General features: G+C 44.9%; 1 protein-coding gene across 1 annotated transcript in view; it reads left to right on the forward strand.

Moving 5' to 3' along the window:
* The window catches only part of gpr139 (G protein-coupled receptor 139), a gene marked incomplete at its 5' end in the record, with an annotated part of 26407 nt that extends 11274 nt beyond the window's left edge, over nt 1-15133 (forward strand). Inside the window, one exon of the mRNA XM_079520366.1 lies at nt 13596-15133. Coding sequence (XP_079376492.1) covers nt 13596-14587 — 992 coding nt within the window. The 3' untranslated portion in view covers nt 14588-15133. The remainder of the gene's footprint in view (nt 1-13595) is intronic.
* Between the last annotated feature and the right edge of the window lie 6467 nt (nt 15134-21600).

Here is a 21600-nt window from a genome sequence, read left to right on the forward strand (position 1 = left end):
TAGATAACGAGGGAAAAAGGCAGGTAGAGGATGGTCTGATCATTTTAAACCTTTATTATATTCTAAAACATTTATCATATTCAAGTTGAGGGCTGTTTTTAGACCAAATTCTAGTTTGATGAAAAAAGGCAGAGGGGTATGAATATGAATCAAAACGTCAGGTTGTTTTGGTGTTAGATTTTGATGTCCGTCACCTGTGTTTGACAGAGTGCAGTGTTGTAGCAGTGATGTGCTGCTGCTCTTTGTTCGGGGGAATTAAGGAACCGGCTGCTTTATGTCCAACGTGACACTTTGAGAAGACAAAAGGGGTTGTCGTCGGGTACAAAGTGACATGTGACCTTTGAAGCAAGCTTTGATATCCATCCAACCCGCCCACCTCCCCTCAGTTCCTACTCTCTTCTCCCCTCTTTTTTTCTTCCCTCCCTCTCTACACCTTCTCTACACTTTGTCTTTCCATCTAATCCTTTCCTCCGTTCCCCTTCCCTCTCAATCACGCGCTCTCCATTCAACTCAAGCGACCTTCCTTCAGATCGCGGTGTCTTTCCTGTCCATCTATCTGTCTTTCCCACCCTCGTCTTCTCCACTAGTCTAATTTCTCCACCAGTCTAACCACTTAAACCCTATACTTAACTGACTGGAAATCCCAGGGGCTACATATATACTAGACCCCTCCTGTTTTTGCCATACAACAGTCATTCAAGGACCCCCCAAAACCCTGAGAGTGTACAAATGGAACCTGTAACAGCCCCAAGGAACCCTCAGGGACCCTGGACCCCTTTGAGAACCACTGCTATACGCTAATCTTCGCAATGAGCTGTGACCTTGTATATAGATCAGCTATTTTCATTTCAGCTAACGTTCCCCCCCCAGAATAGGGATTCTAAGATTCAAGTGGTTATGTGTTGTTAACTTGTAGATCAGATATTTCTGCGAATGCCCCCGAATTGGGACGCTATAACGGTTTAAGTGTCTATACTGTCCCGTTTCTATTCAAGCAGAAGAAGAAAAAATCTCCCCCCCCCCCCCCCCCCAACCCTTCCGGCCACCACTCGCATCCATTTCCCGTACATGTTGTAAGGTCAGAGGGTCTGTGGGGACATGTCATAGCTATCGATTTGTGCGGGTGGAGATGCCTCTGCATCTAATAGGTGTTTTTCTTTTGGTGTGGGTGTGGGGGGCGGTGGCGGTTTTCGAGGGGTTAAGCTGCGGGCGTGTTGAAGTGTTGTTTCCTAGCAGCCCGTCTGAACACGTCCGCCTTTATACCGCCCGGGATGAGTCAGCCCTCGCCGCACACCTCAGGGAGCACGGCGTTCCGCCATGCACTTCAACCGCTAAACAACGTCAACGGTCCCTGTCACTCGTTATATTAGATGAACAGCAGGCGGGCGGGGTGGGGGGGGGGTCACAATGGCAGGCGGGCAGGAGGGTCATGAACATGCACGCACACACACGCACGCACGCGCACACACACACACGCACGCACGCACGCACGCACGCACGCACGCACGCACGCACGCACGCACGCACGCACGCACGCACGCACGCACGCACGCACGCACGCACGCACGCACGCACACACACACACACACACACACACACATGGAGTCTGAAGAGGAGTGCTATATGGGGTGAGGTATACTTTTACTCCCCTACTCCAGTGGTTCCCAAATTGGGGTCCGGGGACCCCCAGGGGTCCTAATGCACCCTTATGGGTCTGAATGGTCCCTAACGGGTCCATTTGGTTCCATTTGTACACTCTCAGAGTTAAATTAACATTGATTTTACAATATAAATTGGGGTCCCAGAGATGGAAATCCCCTCAAATGGGGGTCTGTAGACTAATGCATGTCAAACTGGGGGGTTCTTGAAATTAAATAGGTTGAGAATCACTGCTAGAGCCGTACAAATATTCTCTTATGGGGGGGGGGGGGGGGGGGGGTCTCTGGCATATATTTTCAAATGGGGGTCCGCGGGCTAATTAGTGTCAATTTGGGGGTCCTTGACATGAAAAAGTTTGGAAACTTGTGCCCTACTCATCCTAGAGGCAAATATTGTACTTTTTACTCAACTACATTTGTTTGACAGTGTTAGTTACTACCGGTAGACTTTGCAGATTTACATTATTAATGAAAAACATACATTGACTGATAAATAATGATGTATTTAGAGGTTAAGCTACCCAGCAGCACATAAAGTAATTAAAATCAGCTCCACCTTTACCATGGCTGCCACATTAAACGTGATGAACACATTAATGCACTAATTACAATCCAATAACATGATTGTGAAATAGGCCATTCTGAATAATGATCTAGATACCTTTACATTTGGCACATGCAGAAAGTGTATTGTCATGCCATTAAGTTTGTACTTTTGAATTTCAGGATTTTAACGTAACAGATTATTTGTGTGTGTGTGTGTGTGTGTGTGTGTGTGTGTGTGTGTGTGTGTGTGTGTGTGTGTGTGTGTGTGTGTGTGTGTGTGTGTGTGTGTGTGTGTGTGTGTGTGTGTGTGTGTGTGTGTGTGTGTGTGTGTGTGCGTGCGTGCGTGCGTGCGTGCGTGGGTGGGTGGGTGGGTGCAGGTGTGACAGTGCACCCATGCGCACTTACCGTTTGTGTATCTGTGTGTATTATGCATGAATGTGCATCCCTCTCCGTTTCAATTCGTCGGGTGGAAACCTCATATGCCCGAAACTGCTACACACTTTCCGGATTCAAATTCAAAAATAGCAAAAGTACATCTCGAACCTGCAGATCTGCTACTTTTGCGATGATGCGATGCCGTACCATGATCAGGGCGTTCATTTACTAAAAAAATATATATAGAGAATATAGAAAATATGGAGTTACCTGTAGGAGCCTATAAGAGTTATAAGTTCCTTCCCTTAGTAGGCTCAAGGCTGACGTTCAAGTATGAGAAAACAGGTGAACTTAAGATAGATGCCAAGGCACTCCGCTCAGTTTAGTATTAAAAATCACACTCGTGTGAAGTGAGGGGAGGTCTTCATCACATTCCAGCCAATCACAATTGGCTCGTTATTTACCCTAAACAAACATTAAAGATGCAGTGCCATGATTTGGGCATTTCCACATAAAAACGACATTTTAACAAATACTGTATACTTTTTTTGAAAAATAATATTTCTCCTTATATTATAATAATAATAATACCTGATGATTATGTTTTAGGGTGGAAAAAAATCACGGCACTCCAAGTCCATAGAGTTGGCTGGCACAAATTACATCGTGATTTACTCTAAACAAACATTAAAGTCCATAGACTTTGTCTGGAACGGGAAATGTATATAGGCTCTAAACAAACCTTAAAAGTTCATAGATTTGGCTGACCTATGACTTAATTTCAGAAAACCAAACAATTGGAGGGGCTAGCGGCCTTAAAAAAAAGACCAATGTGTTTTCACGGAGATGGGAGGTTTCTGCCCGACAGCAATGAATTCCTACTGAGATGAGCTGTATGTCTGTGTCACCTGATGCCCCAGAATGATGAGCTGTATGTCTGTGTCACCTGATGCCCCAGAATGCTGAGCAGAGCCGGGCAGCTCCTTTCCACCCAGCTCCAGAGACGCGCGTATAAGACCTGGGAGTCAATTGAAATGAATGGGCAGCCCAATGCAAGCTGGCCTGGGCTAAATGGAAATGTCAAGCTCAGCACGGATCCCCTTTGTGCGTCTGCAGAAGGGCCCGTCTCACAGGGGAGCCCACAGAGTCGGGACAGAATAATACAGAGCCAATGACAGACAAAATCCCTGAGCTCCCCAAACCACCCTCTTTCTATTCCACGTCAACCCTCTCTCCTTTTAGACACACACCACCAACGAGAAAGAAACAGGGGGTGACACAGAGAGAGAGAGAGAGAGAGAGAAGACTGATGGGCAGAGAGAACAAGTCGACAGATTATAGTCGAGGCCTATTATGTAGGATTTGCTCCGCTGTTCTAATGTATCTCGCTACAGGAGAACTTTCAGTGGCCGAGGGCTTAGCGAGATGCTTTGATTCACATGAGCACACACACTGTAGAGCCGACAAAATCTAAAAACCCCTCCACCTGGGTACATGTGGTGGGCGGGGGTGTGCTGCAGGTGTGTGTACACACTGACACACTGACAGGTGTGAAAGAACTGCCACGTAACAGTTTCATGGGGTGGAGGAGGTGGTGGGAAAACGGATCACTGTTGATAATCGCACGGTGTACAATGTATGGTACATCCTCTTATGTCATACTCGGTGGATGCATGGGAAACCCCTGTGAATATGGGCAACAGGGGAAATGAGTGGTGTTAGAGCAACGTTTCTCAAAATGGGGTCTGGGGATCCCCATGGGTCCTTGGGGGGGGTTCCAGGTGGTCCCCAGCTAAATCCTTTTAACCACAATTCTTTAATCATATACATCAGCTGTTTGAAAATAGCTGATCTACAAGCTCACAACACTTGTAGATCGCTATTTAAAAAACGAATATCTTAATATAATATATATTGATGATATATAATATTTATATATTTTATATAATATATAAATATATGGGGCGCCCGCTGGCTTTAGTGGTCCAGGTGCATGCCACATATACTGTAGGCTCTGGCTTGACGGCGTGTTGCGTGTTCGAGTCCTGTTCATGACGACCTTTGCTGCATGTCCCTCCCTCTTTCTATATAATTATATATAAATATTTAAATATATATATATATATATATATATATATATATATATATATATATATAAATAAATAAATAAATAAATAAATAAATAAATAAATAAATATATATCTTGCAAGGAGTCCCTGGCACAAAATAGTTTTCAGATGGGGAGCCACTGCCAAATGAGACCCTCATTTGGCATTGGTTCACAAACCTTTTGGATTGGAAAGACCCCCATAACACTCAGAGAAGCCCCCAAGGAATCTTGATGGTCCCTGGACTCCACTTTGAGAACCACTGCTGTGTTAGAGCATATACTGTAGCCCCATCTGGTCCCACAGTCCCTGTGCACTCATTCTGTATCTCCGAGATGAGGTCCCACCGTCTTATTAGCCTTCCACCTCGTTTCAGAACCGGCGCATGGTTTCAAATAGGAACATGTCTTTACTCTTTACCCTTTTCTGCACATCGTATCCAAAAAGTAAAGGTTCGATAATGAGCTAAACTAATTTTACTTTATTCCCGGACAAGAAAATGTATGTTTTTCAAGGAAGTTGCAGCCGGAGAGGCTCCTGGTCGAATGTCGCAATTACATTTTCCAACTGACTTCAGTTCACTCGACATTCGACCAGGGGAGGCGCTAATGCTGCCTCTCCGGCTGCAACTTCCTTGCAAAACATGGTTAAATAAGCTAATTAAATGCTGGTTTCAACCCGTAACTTGGATTTTCTTGTCCGGGAATAAAGTACATTTTGCTTAGCTCATTATCGGACCTTTACTTTTTGGATGCAATGTGCAGAAAAGGGTAAGAAATGTTCCCATCCGGTTCTCATCTCGGAGCTACAGAATGAGCGTATATAGGGACTGAGGGACCATATGGAGCTATGTTAGAGCTACAGAATGAGCGTATATAGGGACTGAGGGACCATGGAGCTATGTTAGAGCTACAGAATGAGCGTATATAGGGACTGAGGGACCATATGGAGCTATGTTAGAGCTACAGAATGAGCGTATATAGGGACTGAGGGACCATATGGAGCTATGTTAGAGCTACAGAATGAGCGTATATAGGGACTGAGGGACCATATGGAGCTATGTTAGAGCTACAGAATGAGCGTATATAGGGACTGAGGGACCATATGGAGCTATGTTAGAGCAATGCCATGATCAAATGCAGATGCAGAAAGAGAAAATGCACAGGATGGAAAGACGGACAGAATTACTATGTTTGGGAGCAGCGTAATACACTGACATAGTTGATGCTCCCAATCAGAGTTTGTCCTGCTGGAAGGCTGTGAATCGATAACACAATCAACCAGAAGTCGACAGCAAAGTAATTTGGCTGTGTATCTGCGTGAGGGTCCTGCTCAGTGACTGGCCCATACACAAGACCTGCACGTAGAAGCATGCCGTGTGTGTGTGTGTGTGTGTGTGTGTGTGTGTGTGTGTGTGTGTGTGTGTGTGTGTGTGTGTGTGTGTGTGTGTGTGTGTGTGTGTGTGTGTGTGTGTGTGTGTGTGTGTGTGTGTGTGTGTGTGTGTGTGTGTGTGTGTGTGTGTGTGTGTGTGTGTGTGTGTGACGCACGGTGGTCTAGAATATCTTGGGAATTCTTTCAATACATGATATATAACAATACTAAACTTATTAACAGCCCTAAAGCCATTTCTAAAAAAAACCCTGTATATTGTTGTTTCTCCGCTATAGCAGATGTGCGGATGGTGTTGAAGGCACTGGAGAAAGTCACAGAACATGATTCTAACAGTGTTGCCTGCAGGTGTCGAGGTGGTGCAAGCCCTGTTTAGCATGATGGCATATAAATTACTTTAGATACAGGCAGGAGGAGAGAGATTGCGTGTGTGGGTGTGCATGTGGGTGTGTCCACATTCGTATGTCGATGCGCACGCGTGCGCATGCATGTGGGTGTGTCCACATTCGTATGTCGATGCGCGCGCGTGCGCACGTGTGCGCGTGCATGTGGGTGTGTCCACATTCGTATGTCGATGCACGCGAGCGTCCCTCCCTGTATTGATGTGTGCCATGGACCCATCTCCCAGGCTGCCAAGGACATCTTTAGTCATTATCTGGAGCCAGCTTTGTAATTTGTAATCAGCTGAGAGTGTCTGGGACTGTGAAGTGTGATGCTCCAGACTCCAAGCTGCCATATTTAATCCAATCCCAGATCTATTACGGTAGGTAGGGGGACGGGACCACAAAACATTCATCCCCATGCTAGATGGTCAGTGACAGCTGCTAAGTGCTGATGCCCCCCCCCCCCCCCCCCCCCCCCCGTGTTGCAGCAATGCAAATCAATGACAGAGGCAGCTCCATCTGAAAAGGACAGATCGGAGATGGCTTCATGCTGAGCGAGGTAGTTTGACTAAACGCTGCACTGGCCACTGGCGGCGTGGGAGACGGTCAGCAGCAGTGAACGATTAATATACATTATGGTGCAGTGACTCTCGAATCGTTTTTTCTTTGACTGGCCCAGTGTAGCATGAAATAGAGCTATTTGGATAAATGGCACTCCTACTGTTTTACCACTGTGTGTGTGTGTGTGTGTGTGTGTGTGTGTGTGTGTGTGTGTGTGTGTGTGTGTGTGTGTGTGTGTGTGTGAGAGAGTGTGTGTGAGTGTGTGAGTGTGTGAGAGTGAGTGAGAGTGAGAGTGAGTGTGAGTGTGAGTGTGAGTGTGAGCGTGCGTGCGTGCGTGCGTGCGTGCGTGCGTGCGTGCGTGCGTGCGTGCGTGCGTGCGTGCGAGAGAGAGAGAGAGATTTCTTATTGGGGGGGGGGGGGGCATTCTCAATTCTTTATCTGACAGCAAGAGTGGAGAGAGACAGTAAATGGGAGAGGGAGATTCAGAAGAACATGCAGCAAAGGCCCATGGGTGGGATTTAAACCCAGGCCTGATAAGCTACAGTATAGCCACCAGGGTCACCACCAGGACTGAGCCCTGATAAGCTACAGTATAGCCACCAGGGTCACCCAATGGTAAATGCTATTGTTGTCTAGTGTGGTGCATGGCGGTCTACCTACCTTTCCTTGGTTAAATGGAAATAGCAATCTTCACAGTTCCTGTAAGTTCTAAACTAATATTAGTGGGTTTTCTTTTCTTTATTCATTTATTTGATTTGATTTGTATTTATTACTATTCACGACTTTCACTTTGGTATTTCTTCATTGTAGAGATCCCTATTTTCGTATCTTTTCCCTTGATCTTTATCTTTTTAAGTAACAAGTATTAGTTTACTATTATTAGATTAATACACGATAATCAACACTAACATTTGCATATATTCATTCAAACATAACTAGGGCTATAGCCTGAAAAAACAGAGTCAACATTGCCCAAAGGTCAGTCAGCGGCAACTGAGGAACAATTATTTTCAGGCATATTGAAATTCTGCTCAACGGCTGCCTTGCTTTCAGCTCTCTTTGGGCTGGTTGTGATTGATTTCTCAGTGTGCATAACAAGAAGGATTGGATAAGAGTAACACATCAGAACTTGAAAACAACTTGAGTTGCTAGCTATGGCTTGGCAGGCCAATCAGAGCGAGCAAGAGACGCTTAATCTGGCCGTTGAGATGTCATGTCAACCCAACCCAGAGCACCCAGGAGGTAATAACAGGTCTACTGACTCTAGAATGGAGTGATTTGATGATGGCACCAATTTGAAACGCTCCTACTACTCCTAGTAAAGCAATGCAGTATTCTTTGGTGAAATGAGCTGTTTCACAAGGGAGAATAGCACTCAACTTTCAAGTCTCACAGAATGTTTATATGCATCATTTCACCATAGCAGTAATAATAATAATAATAATAATAAAGCTTTATTTGTATAGCACCTTTTAAGAACCAGTCACAAAGTGCTTTAACAGAGAAACATATATAAAGACATAGCAAGGAGGCAGACTATAGAATAAAATACATTGTTAATAATGCACAAAATCACAACAACAGAAGAAATCAAAAAATAAATAAATATTTAATAATAATAAATAAAAATCACAAATCACAAGTGTAGGGGGTCGAATGCAGCTTTGTAGAAATGCGTTTTAAGGAGTGATTTGAAACGGGGCACAGTGAAAGGCTTTTAGCAAGAAATACCTACGGTAGATCTAGTAATGCACATCTACTAACTTAAGGGCTTCAGGCTTATGGCATATAGTTGTTGATTGTTGTAAAGCGTCTTTGGGTTGATGAAAGGCGCTATATAAATTCAAGCTATTATTATTTATTATTATTATTTATTATTATTATTATTAAAAGACACTATACACCTATACGCACACAAATGGTTAAAGACAGCGACAATCTCCGTTAATGTCGAGAACTTCCACTGTTAGTATCCTTCAATAATAATAATAATAATAATAATTTGAGTTATATAGTAAGAATAGTAAATAATGTCAAACCTGAACTCACCCAGCCACGGTGAAATAGCACTTCCGTACTATTGAAAGCCACGCCTCCGTCGCGGTCAAAATAGTAGGCGTGTAATATGTACGAATTTCTGTGAGATGGGGTTGGGTGTCTCTCTGTCTCTCACCCCGTTGTCGTGATTTGAGCCCCTTTGTAAATTCACCCTTTGTCAAGTCCCGCTCGTGTGGTCTGCTCCTCTTCGCACCCATTGGTTGCCGTTTCGTGGTTGGACAAAAATCCTCTCTCTCCATCCACTACCACTGAAATAACAGGTTTTTCAGTTGCTTCGTATTGATATTCTGTGCATTAAATTCTTATTTTAAACTTGGTGTCAGTAAAAAGGAACATCACAGGTGCAGCATGGTCACTGGGAATATCATGTTTGCTTTTTGTTTTTTCCAAAAATTATGTTTTAGCAAATTCAACATAAACAAGGCGGAACCAGGGCGGAACAAGGCAGAAAAGAGCCTGCTGCTCCTGCCTGACAAAGGGTGAATTGTGCAGCCTTGTATGGCAATAACCGACTTGAGTTTTTTCTCCGTCCAAATAGGTAAGCTAGATAGTGCAGAGTGGATGGGATGTATGGGGCGGGTCATCATTTTTGCTTTTGGTTGAAAGTAATCTGACAGGAAATGGGGAGAGAGATGGGGGAAGACACGCGGCAAAGGCCGTCGGGATCGGGAGTCAAACCCACAGCACGCCGTCAGGCTGGCTCAGCAGCCTAGGGGTGCCCAGACGGTTGAGCTAACTGTCCGGGCCTGCTTTAATATTTTTAATCTAATTAATTTCACAATTTAATTAACTCAGTTAACTCAGTTATTTTGACAGCCCTAATAATAACGTTATTTATGATATCACCAGTACGGTTTTGCCTCTGCACATTTGGAAGAAGCTGGGAGAGACTGCATGCTCACAAATCTGGAAGCGGAAACGCCTGAGATATGGCATAATGTCTCTATGCGTCTCCAGTTTTTTGTTGAATTCTTTACAAGAGGGAAAATAAATAGGGACTGTAAAGCTATTCGGACACAGAGAGCGATTGCACTTTTAGAAGAAGAGCAGCAGTCTTTCTGTCCACATGCGTTCCCTTTCTGGAATGGACAGGGCACTGTGATCGTCCATCCGTGTCCTCCTCCTGGGCCATTCACCATCGCCATGACCAAGCATCTCTCAGAGAGAGAGAGAGAGCGAACAGGAGAGGGAGGAAAAAATGTGATTATATAAACAGGGAAGCTGGGCAGGGAGCATCTCTTTTGCCCCGCTATAGTGACAGGGAGCATCTCTTTTGCCCCGCTATAGTGACAGGGACCATCTCTTTTGCCCCGCTATAGTGACAGGGAGCATCTCTTTTGCCCCGCTATAGTGACAGGGACCATCTCTTTTGCCCCGCTATAGTGACAGGGACCATCTCTTTTGCCCCGCTATAGTGACAGGGAGCATCTCTTTTGCCCCGCTATAGTGACAGGGACCATCTCTTTTGCCCCGCTATAGTGACAGGGACCATCTCTTTTGCCCCGCTATAGTGACAGGGACCATCTCTTTTGCCCCGCTATAGTGACAGGGACCATCTCTTTTGCCCCGCTATAGTGACAGGGAGCATCTCTTTTGCCCCGCTATAGTGACAGGGACCATCTCTTTTGCCCCGCTATAGTGACAGGGAGCATCTCTTTTGCCCCGCTATAGTGACAGGGACCATCTCTTTTGCCCCGCTATAGTGACAGGGACCATCTCTTTTGCCCCGCTATAGTGACAGGGAGCATCTCTTTTGCCCCTCTACAGTGACAGGGACCATCTCTTTTGCCCCTCTACAGTGACAGGGACCATCTCTTTTGCCCCGCTATAGTGACACCTATACGGTAGGTTGGGACTCCTGTTCATCAGGGAGCAGTGGTGGAATGTTTTACTACAAATGTTATGTTAATTACTTAAGTGAAAGTATCAATACTGCAATGTAGAAATACTCTGTTTCAAGTAAAAGTTCGGAATTAAAAATTTACTTGAGTAAAAGTACAAAGGTATTGGTATAACAATGTACTTAAAAGTACAAAAAGTAGAAAGTACTCATTATGCAGAAGCAGAATGTCCCATTTCAGTCAAGTTTCAGTCAAATGTATAAAATACAAATCTTTTGATTATTATCATTTTATTTATTATTATTTTAAACGGCCGAAATGTATATAGGGCTGAAGTGGTTAATGTATGTTTTGTAATAATAATTTAAATCTACAAAGTAACTAAAGTTTTCAAATAATTAGTAATTAGTGGAGTGAAAGTATAGTATTTGCCTCTGCAGATGTAGTGGAGTAGAAGTAAAAGTACTAAAAATTAGAAATACTCCAGTGAAGTAAAAAAAAAAAAAAAAAAAAGAAGATCTAAATTGTACTTAAGTACAGTACCTACTTTATACACCACTCACGTACTCACTTTATACACCACTGTCTGTCAGCGAGTATAGAGTACTGGGAAGTGGGAAGCATAGCGTGTTCCTCCGCATGCATCACGTCCTCCTGCATGGTGAAGGTCCTCACTGTCACGAGCAGAGGAGCGGCCGGTGACTTCACGTGTATCGGAGGAGACACGTGCTCACCCTCTCACATGACCACCTGCAGCGGTTAGCAGTGACAGGGGCTAAACCTGCTCACCCTCTCACATGACCACCTGCAGCGGTTAGCAGTGACAGGGGCTAAACCTGCTCACCCTCTCACATGACCACCTGCAGCGGTTAGCAGTGGCAGGGGCTAAACGTGGGGGGACATTTGGGAATTGGCATACAGACTAAATTGGAAGAAAAAGGGGGGGGGGAAGAAAACACAATGTCATTACATGTATGTACATATGGATGCAAGAGAAATGTATGGGATGAGATGGTTAGGAGTGGGGAAATGCAGAGCGACAGACATGGATGTGGATCATGTACAGTTACAGTAGACCATTATTTATTGATGCATGCAGAGAGAGAGAGATAGTGAGAGAATTCAAGAGAGAGGAGAAATATGGCTAGCTGTCCTTATGTCATTATTTTGTTGCTGTTTATTTTGTATGGAGGTGGTGAGCTCAGCACATTGTTAAGAGTCTGACATTGCATATTGTGCCCCCCTTGTTTTTGTTGTGGCTCCACTATTTGGATCCACATTAGCTGCACATCAAGATAGCAGTTGTTATGGGATCCACATCCACATAGACTACAACAAAAGATAACATGTCACATGCAACAAACTCAATAAGAAACATTCCAGTCCTTAATAAAAGACTAATTTAAATGAGCATTCAGTGATTTTGGTGATTTGGAAAAAAAACCTGGTCCGCCCCGGTAACAAGATGTGCACATGCACACGCACTACAGTGGGGGAAGTACAACAGACCAACAGCACGTGCACCAAGGCCCGCCCCACTCGATCATGATTGGTGGAAGGCCCCTCTCATCCTGATTGGATGAAGGCTTTGCCACCCAAAGCCCAAACCGAAACTAGGGTTTTTTTTACCCCAGGGGCTCAATGGGGACAGGGAGGAACTCCTTATATGGTCAGCACACTTTATAGTAGGGAGGATTATCCAAAAAATAAGAAAAAATGAGTGATATTTGAATTAAGTGAAATCACTGAATATACCTTTAAGTAATTGCTCAAATTGCATTCCATTGTGGTTGTTCAGGTCAGTTAAATGTGTGCCTATACTGTACGCCAAATAGGGATACCAGGCAGGTTGAAAGTTCCCAAAGTCAGGTTCGGAAGGGGGAAGGGGGGAGTGGGGCAACATCGAACGGTTCAAAGAGCAGAACGGTGGTTCTCCAATAAGTGGCGTCTAGGGACCTGAGGGGGGTTGAGGTCAAAATAGTAGATAAACAAGTTCACAAAGCCTTGCAAGGTTGGAGAACTGCTATATCTCTGTCTTTTGTCTTCCTTTTTTTCTTTTCATTTTATATACATGAAAAATGAAGATTTTATTATTAAAAAAAATGATGATGACACGCCAAAAATAGAGATTGAAAGTGGTTACTCTCCACTGTAATCCTCACAGTCCTGTTTGTCGTGTGTGCTGAGGTTGAAAAGGTTCCTTGTGGTTCTGTTGCCGTTCTCGGTGGTCTGAAATTGTTCAGAAGATTGGTTGTCCTCTTTTTGTGCTTTCTTTGTGTGTTTTCTTTCTATCATTTTATTTCATAATACGTTTGAATGCCATGCCATCTATTTGCGCTATCAAGTAATCAACCCATGCATGGGAGCAACACATGTCCACTGCCTCTCTGTGTGCTAGGTGTCGTGCTATGTCGTGATTGCTTTCCGTGTGCCCGATTTGTTTGTTGTTGGCTGGATTGGTGTTTTCCCCCTTTTCAATAACCTGCCCAATAACGCTCACTCTCCTCATTTTCTTCCTCTGCCCAAATCCTATGCCCAATCCATTTCCTACCCCCCACCTCATCAAACTTCTTCCTTTCCAATTATTTCTCCCTTCCCCTCCTATTCTCTTCCCCTCTCAATCACTCTCCTTCATCCTTGTGTCAACTCCTCCGCCCCTCCTCCACCTCCTCCTAGCCAACATCCTGACAGTCATCATACTGTCCCAGCTGGTTGTGCGTCGCCAGAAGTCCTCCTACAACTATCTCCTGGCGCTGGCGGCTGCCGACATCCTTGTACTCCTGCTCATCGTTTTTGTCGACTTCCTGCTCGAAGACTTCATCCTGGGCAGGCCGCTGCCTCCGTCCCTCAACAAGGCGGTGCAGGTGCTGGAGTTCTCTTCCATCCACACCTCCATCTGGATCACCGTGCCCCTCACCGTCGACCGTTACATCGCCGTCTGCCACCCGCTGCGCTACCACACCGTTTCCTACCCGGCCCGCACGCGCAGGGTCATACTGGCCGTGTACGTCGGGTGTCTGCTCTCCGCCGCGCCATATTACTGGTGGCCCGAGCTCTGGCACAGCCTGCCCGGGGTGGGCGATGGAGATGGAGGCGGAGGCGGAGGGGAGGGCAGCAGGAGCAACGTGGCCCAGCACGTTCTGGTGTGGGCCCACTGCGCCACCGTCTACCTCCTCCCCTGCACCGTCTTCTTCTCCCTCAATGCCGTCATCGTGAGAAAGCTACGCAGACGACGCAACTGTTTCCGCCTGCGGGGCTACTCCACCGGGAAGACCACAGCCATTCTGCTGGCCATCACCTCCATCTTTGCCGTGCTGTGGGCGCCGCGCACCCTCATGATCCTCTACCACTTCTACTCCTCGCCACCGACCTCACAAACCGCCGGGCGACTGCTCCACCTGCTCACGGACTTGGCCAACATGCTGGCGCTGCTCAACACAGGCGTCAACTTCTTCCTCTACTGTTTCATCAGCAAGCGCTTCCGAGGCATGGCGGCCAGCGTGTTGCGCGCCTTCTTCCGCTGCCGGAAGCAGCCGGCACCATTCTACGCCAGTCACAATTTCTCCATCACAAGCAGCCCCTGGATCTCGCCGGCCAACTCCCACTGCATTAAGATGCTGGTGTACCAATATGACAAAAACGGGAAGCCCATCTGTATCTCCTCTTGAATTATGAACCACTTACTGCCATCCCCGCCTAGAACGTGTGGGTGTTTGTTACCCCGGCGACCAACTCTGCCCCCCGTTGGGACTCTTTGAGTTTTAGAAATGTCAGCCACCCTGTTGTGTTGCAGAGGTTGGAGCAGGGATGGGAGTTTTAAGTGAGCATTGAGAGATAATGAGCAGGTGAATTGGAAGCCAAAGCAGAGCATAGAGGAGAAGGAAACAACAGAATGATAAAATAGTGTGGTAGAAAATGGAGTGGTGGCTCAACAGTATTCACCAAACAGCAGCCAAACAAGACAAGTTTATTATTTTCTCCATGCAAAAAATATAACCTGAAACCACTGGCTGATCTCTGCTTGTATGAATGAGTCCTCCTGACTCCTGTTAAACTATTGCCTGGCATATGATGATGAGATATGACTATAAGATCACAGATGGTTGCTTCGGTATCACCGAATTGACTTTTATGAGCCACCATTTGATCACAGATGGTTGCTTCGGTATCACCGAATTGACTTTTATGAGCCACCATTTGTAACTGAGCTAGAAAGTGACAACTAGATTCAACCCTTGTGACACATAAACCTCTGAGTGACGTTGGTTCCTTTATGCACTCTCTATAGAACACTGCCGCCGAAGACGAAGACTAACAGCTGTGACTCCTTTCTGCTGGGAGTCACTTCTAATAGGAAGAGATCCAACTAGAAAAAGTGCCCTTCTGGGCACTGGTCTCCACCAGGAGGATAGGATTGTGTGTGATGTTTGGCAAAATGTTTAGGAGTAATATAAAGTGTGTGTGTGTGTGTGTGTGTGTGTGTGTGTGTGTGTGTGTGTGTGTGTGTGTGTGTGTGTGTGTGTGTGTGTGTGTGTGTGTGTGTGTGTGTGTGTGTGTGTGTGTGTGTGTGTGTGTGTGTGTGTGTGTGAGACGCGGCCTGTTGTAGCGCCACCATGAGGCTGATTTGAAAACTGTCAAGTGGCATTTATTCCTCAACCTAGTAGTGTCTAGTAGTGGGAATAGGCATGCACAGTTTCACCGCAATCGGACGCTGCGTTGAGGAGTTGTGGCGATTTGTACCAAACGGGCTACTCCTGAAAACTTTAGAAGCCAATCGTAGCCAATCAGGATGGATAATTATGAGAAATCAAACAAATCACATGATCACATAACTATGGAGAGCATGTGTACCGATTTGCGTGACATTTGGATAAAATCTGAAGGAGTAATATTAGAAAATGTGTTTTACATATGTCGGCCTCCTGGTGGCGCTATAAAGAGCAGATGTGAAAAATTCCAGGCAAAGGTTTTTCCTTGGCCTCTAGGGAGTGTGCATACATGGTTTTACACAGATCGGTGCAGTTATAGGTAAAACACAAATCGACCAGTTATAGCGCCACCATGAGGCTGAGTTGAAAATATTCAAGTGGCATTTCTTCCTCGACCTAGTGGGAATGTGCGTGCAAAATTTCACGGAAATCACACCATGTGTTCATGATTTGCAGCATTTTGTTTGAAACGGAGTACTCCTGCGAACTTTGGAAGCCAATTTTAGCCAATCAGGATGGAGTGTGAAAAATCTGAAAGACCGGTTTCGTTGAATGGCTCTAGAGAGACTGTGTACCAATTTGCGTAATGTTTGGACAAAATCTGTAGGTGTACTGTCAAAACATTTGTTTTGCACAAAGCGGCCTCCTGGTGGCGCTATAACAGGCCAATGTGAAGACTTTGGGGCAGAGGTTCAGCTCTGGCATTCAGGGAGTGTGTGTGCAGAGTATGGCTGCGATCAAGCCAACGGTGCCAGAGATTAGCTGTTCACAGACGGACACACGGACGGACACACGGACACACGGACACACGGACGGACGGACGGACACACGGACGGACGGACGGAGTGCAAAACATACTCTCTCCCCATGCCTTCGGCCTGGTGGAGACAATCAATGTCTAGGCATTATTCATCTCATCTTTGAGTTAGGCAGAGCCACAGTGTGTTGTGTGTCCACTGCCTACAGTTTTGACTGCACTCACGAGAATCGTAAAACAGTGCAGTAATTTCCACTTAAATATGCAGCGGAGTCTCCAGGGGCATGCTTTATAGCAGGACTTAAGCCCGGGTGATGTGCTTGCCTGCCTGCACAGGTTGCCTACAAGTTGCCATTTGCAGCCAAGTTCACAAAAGTTCTTTGGATGAAATAGGAGCTCTGCTTGTTGTATGGTGATAATAAAAGTATATATTTATGGTAGACTTGACTGTTATCGTAGATGCACAAAATGTCAACGCAACTTTTTTTACTTCGGGGTTGGTGTGGCCCCAAGCTGTCGGTAATCTTTTGATCATAGTTGATCACCACATTAATAAGCCCATATACTTTGTCACGATGAATAGCACATCTATAAGATCACAATGTGTCGAGATGTGATGTATCGTGAGCTTGTGGATTTTCCATTTTCACTATTTTTGATTGTTTTTTTAAAGAATATTAAAAAAATAAAAAATACATTTGAAAGTTTTAGAAAATGTCCCCCCAATATAGGAACACCAGGGTTAATGTAGTTAAGAGGGGGACATTTCTGCTATTAGAAGATAGTGCTACGTTGTAATGAATGGTCCTTGATGACTTACTTACTAGAATGAATGTATTATTTTCCTTTATAGAGAGAGAGAGAGAGAGAGAGAGAGAGAGAGAAGGGGAGAGAGAGAGAGAGAAGGAGAGAGAGAGAAGGAGAGAGAGAGAGAGAGAGAGAAGGAGAGAGAGAAGGAGAGAGAGAGAGAGAGAGAGAGAGAAACAGACAAACAGACAGGGTCAGGGACAGGGAGGGAGGGAGAAGAGAACCCTAGCCAAATATCTCTTCTTCCCTGAAAATAAATGATTGTTGTTCAAGGCTAGGATGACAATGTGTGTTTCAGTCTCACTCAGCCTTGAGGTGACGGCAGCTTAGTGAGGAAGCTTGAATTTACTCACCAACAGCACCACAGTCAGAAATCAACACAATCCCAATGCTGCCCGGTAACAAACCATGTGAAAACGCACACACACACAGGCACGCATGCATGCACTCATGGATGTGCACAAAACCACAGCACGTGCGCACACGTCAGCGCGTACACACACACACACACACACACACACACACACACACACACACACACACACACACACACACACACACACACACACACACACACACACACACCCCCCTTGCTTTGTATTTCTCATAGACGCCTAAGGTCAAGTTGTGTTCATCTGTCTAGCATGGATGGAACCGTGCCAAAGGGCAAATCTAACTTAATACCACAATAGAGGGATCCGTGAGTGCTTCCGTGTGTGTGCGTGCACGCGTGCAAGAGGGCAGAGTATACCACTGTATGCGTCTTCCCCTCACCATAGCAACCACGAAGCGAGTGATGGAAAATAATTGCCTACAATTGAAAACCTGGGGCAAGCGGGTGAATAGGGTAGGCTCACTTTGGCTTTTCTATTTGTTCCACAGTCCAAAACATTACTGGTGGTGTAAATAAATATATCCCTCTATAAATGCATCTTTTTTGTGCGCTCTTGCACATAACTGGCTTGAACAAGTCTGTCCTGCAATCATACTGCACCATTCCCTAAACTGATTGTCCTCAAAATGACTGTGAACAGGGAGAGTGTCAACTACCCCTCATAACGTTGCTGTCGGGAGGAAACCACCTAACTCCATTTTTTAAGTTTTAGATTTTTTTTTTTGCATAAATCAGTGCTATTGAACACCCTTTACGTCTGTGTGTTGGTTAAAAGCATATTGAACCAATGGAAAGTAGTAAAAAGTGCTTCGGACAAAACCTCTTAACTCCACCACCTCCTCCATGCAAGTAATTGACAATATATAAAGTCATAAAAACAACTTTGAAAAGACAGTATTGCTTTGTTTTTAAAAAATATATCTCAATTTCCTGAAGGAAAAAATAATAATTTCCTGAAAAATTAACATTTTGGAGTTAGGTGGTTTCTGCCTCCAATAACACCCCCCAACCTATTTCCTCGTCCTGTATGTCAATTCTTCTAGTTCCTATGAGGGCAGTCTCCTTTACACTGCACCGCAGGCCTTGGTATATGTCTCCATTTTGTACTGTAGATATACACTGTACACAGCCTTCATTAATTATCACATATTGATCCTCTTCACAGTTACGGACCTTGAGTAGAAGGTGGAGGTCAGATGTGTAATGTAGGTTCATGATGTAGTGGATGTACGGACAATTGCCAACTGCAAATCCCACAACAGATGATCAATAATCAATAATCACTTAGTGAACCCCAAGACAGTTATAAAACCATAGCATCTAGTTCTACTGTACAGTGAAATCTATGTGCATGTGTATAACCACATGATTACACACAGCTGTGTGTTGAAATAACAGATCAGACTGCGATCTTTAGGAAACGACGATCCATAAAGGGATCTAGTGTTTGTGTTGTTTTGAGAGTTCATCACACAAAATCAATATTCGCATGACATTTGTGTTTTGGCCATGTTAATGTGACATTTTGCGCTGGTGGAGCCTTTAAATGGAGAACACGCCCCAGGCTGTCCCCTGCGTCAGTGGGAAGTTCATGAGATGTGGGGGGGGGGGTCACATGCAGGTGAGGTGACTCTGTTCATCTCCCATGTGACATGCACCCTCAGGAGCAGGTGGGAGGGTTTGGGGGGGTTGCAAGCAGCGGATGACTCCAATAACTTCTCTGGCAAAGAAAAAAAAAATCTCAGTTTCCATATTTCTTAAGCCGGATATTACAATGTTACCTAAATCTGAATTGATTAGCGGATCTAGCCTATTCTCTCTCATCTCTCCCTAAGTGTGTCAGGAAATGTTTGTGTGTGTGCGCATGTGCGTGCATGTGTGTGTGCGTGTGTGTGCGTGCGTGCGTGCGTGCGTGCGTGCGTGCGTGCGTGCGTGCGTGCGTGCGTGTGTGCGTGTGTGTGTGCGCGCGCGTGTGTGTGTGTGCGCGCGTGTGTCGGTGTACATACAGTAATGTTCATGCTAGACAGAAAGCTTTAAAATGTGTTACCATAAGACCTGTAAATGTACTGTATGAAATCTAATTATGTATTTATACTGTCTGTCCTGATGAATAGCCTATAATTGCACAGTGATATACTGTAGTGATATATCAGAGAATGTATATGCTTTGTCGCTTCTGCCATTTTTGCTGGTATCATTGTGCTTTTCTACACAATGGCCTATTTTGATCAGTCTTTTACGGTATCTCTGTTTCATGGCAGTGTTTCATAAAGTGTGGTAATCGATTGTACTGGATTGATTATAGGCTTGTGTGTAATTCTTTTCTCCCACCTCCTAATGAATGTATTGACTTTACACAAACACAAAGTATGTATTTCTGTGATGTGAGAGAGTGTGCTGAAAGGTCCATATTGATATTTTTGAATGAAGAAATAAAGAAAGCTATCTTTAAACATCATAACTATACGTGTCAATCCAGAAAATGTTTTGTTCTACTCACTGTCGTCTTCATCTTAATCCTTTTATCTCAGTGGTTTTCAACCCTTTTCATATCAAGGCCCCAGTGATGCAAATAGCCTGCATCCTGTATCCTTGGGCCTCATTCACACGTACCAAACACCAATCAAGCAATGTTTGGTCGTTTTTTTGGGCCACCACAATGCTTTTCCAATGGGAGTCACATGGTTTGACCAAACATTTGTGTTTGATTGCTGATTGCTGGTGGTGTTCTGCCCCTCCCCCCTCATCAAACAAAAATGTTTGATCAAACCAAGTGACTCCCATTGGAAAAGCATTGTGGTGGCCCAAAAGAACAAAAAAAATACCAAACATTTGCTTGATTGGTGTTTGATACGTGTGAATGAGGCCTTGGACTCACTAGATTGAGAAAGGACGCAGTCATGTCACCCGCCGGGGGTCCTGGGAAGCGATATAGTTCAAGATCTATATGGGTCAATTTGATTACCAACTCTCCATCATTTAAGTTTAACTGGGGACCACCTGGAACCCCCTCAAGGACCACTGGTGGTCCCCGGACCACTGGTTGAAAACCACTGCCCTCTCTCACTGCCTCCCAATCACTGCCCAAGGTTGGGTCGTGGACCAATTTTCAGGTCCCTTTATTTTTTTGTTTCCTACAATTTGTTTTTAATTATTACTAAAACATTTTCAAAAAACATTCCCAAAAAAGCAAAAACTTTCATGAATTAAAAACAAAATTCCATGATTCCATGATGAAAAGGAATTTTTAAGAAGTAGTGAAAATAGCCTATTTTCACTAGTTTAGGTTCCAGGGAGAAAAGTTTGGAAACCACTGCTCTATCTCACACACAGACGAACACCTTCGCACCTACTGTACGCAAGCGCGCATGGTGATGTAGGCCTACACAGAGTGCGTAGTTGTCACTCTCGACATCCGTCACTTGCATGTGCGTGTCATTGAAACCTGACACCATATAACTCGATCTGCCTGACACTGGTTTGCAATTATCACCCAGCTTAACTTCTACAATCTGATAATTGCTTCCAACATCAGTATCACTGATGAACGCTGTGCACACGCACGCACGCACGCACGCGCACACACACACACACACACACACACACACACCCTTCTATCATGTGATACTGTACATGATGTGAGTATTGACTGAAGATGGTGGACAAAAAGCGATGTCTCTCAGGGGACCAAATGATCACTTCATTCGTTCCTAAGTGCCACAAGCCTGCAAGGGTATTGTCTAAGAAAGCAACACAACACAAGATGGTTCTCTATTGATCTGCTTCCGTGCGTGACCCCAGCCATGAGTTAATGAGTGATTCACCCAATCACCCAATTGATTCTTTGGGGGAGTTCTATGTTTCATTTAACTACTGCAGTGATTTCAAACTGGGCTGTAGTGTAGACAATAGTCCACAGCTTTTTGCTGCATGGCACACACAGTGATCTATGGCCAAGTCAGCTGAGTCAGGATAGGCCTAAATTTATGTGCAAATAGTAAATACACAGGACAG

This window comes from Electrona antarctica (assembly GCF_951216825.1).
Source record: "Electrona antarctica genome assembly, chromosome: 14".
Classification (NCBI taxonomy): Eukaryota; Metazoa; Chordata; class Actinopteri; order Myctophiformes; family Myctophidae; genus Electrona; species Electrona antarctica.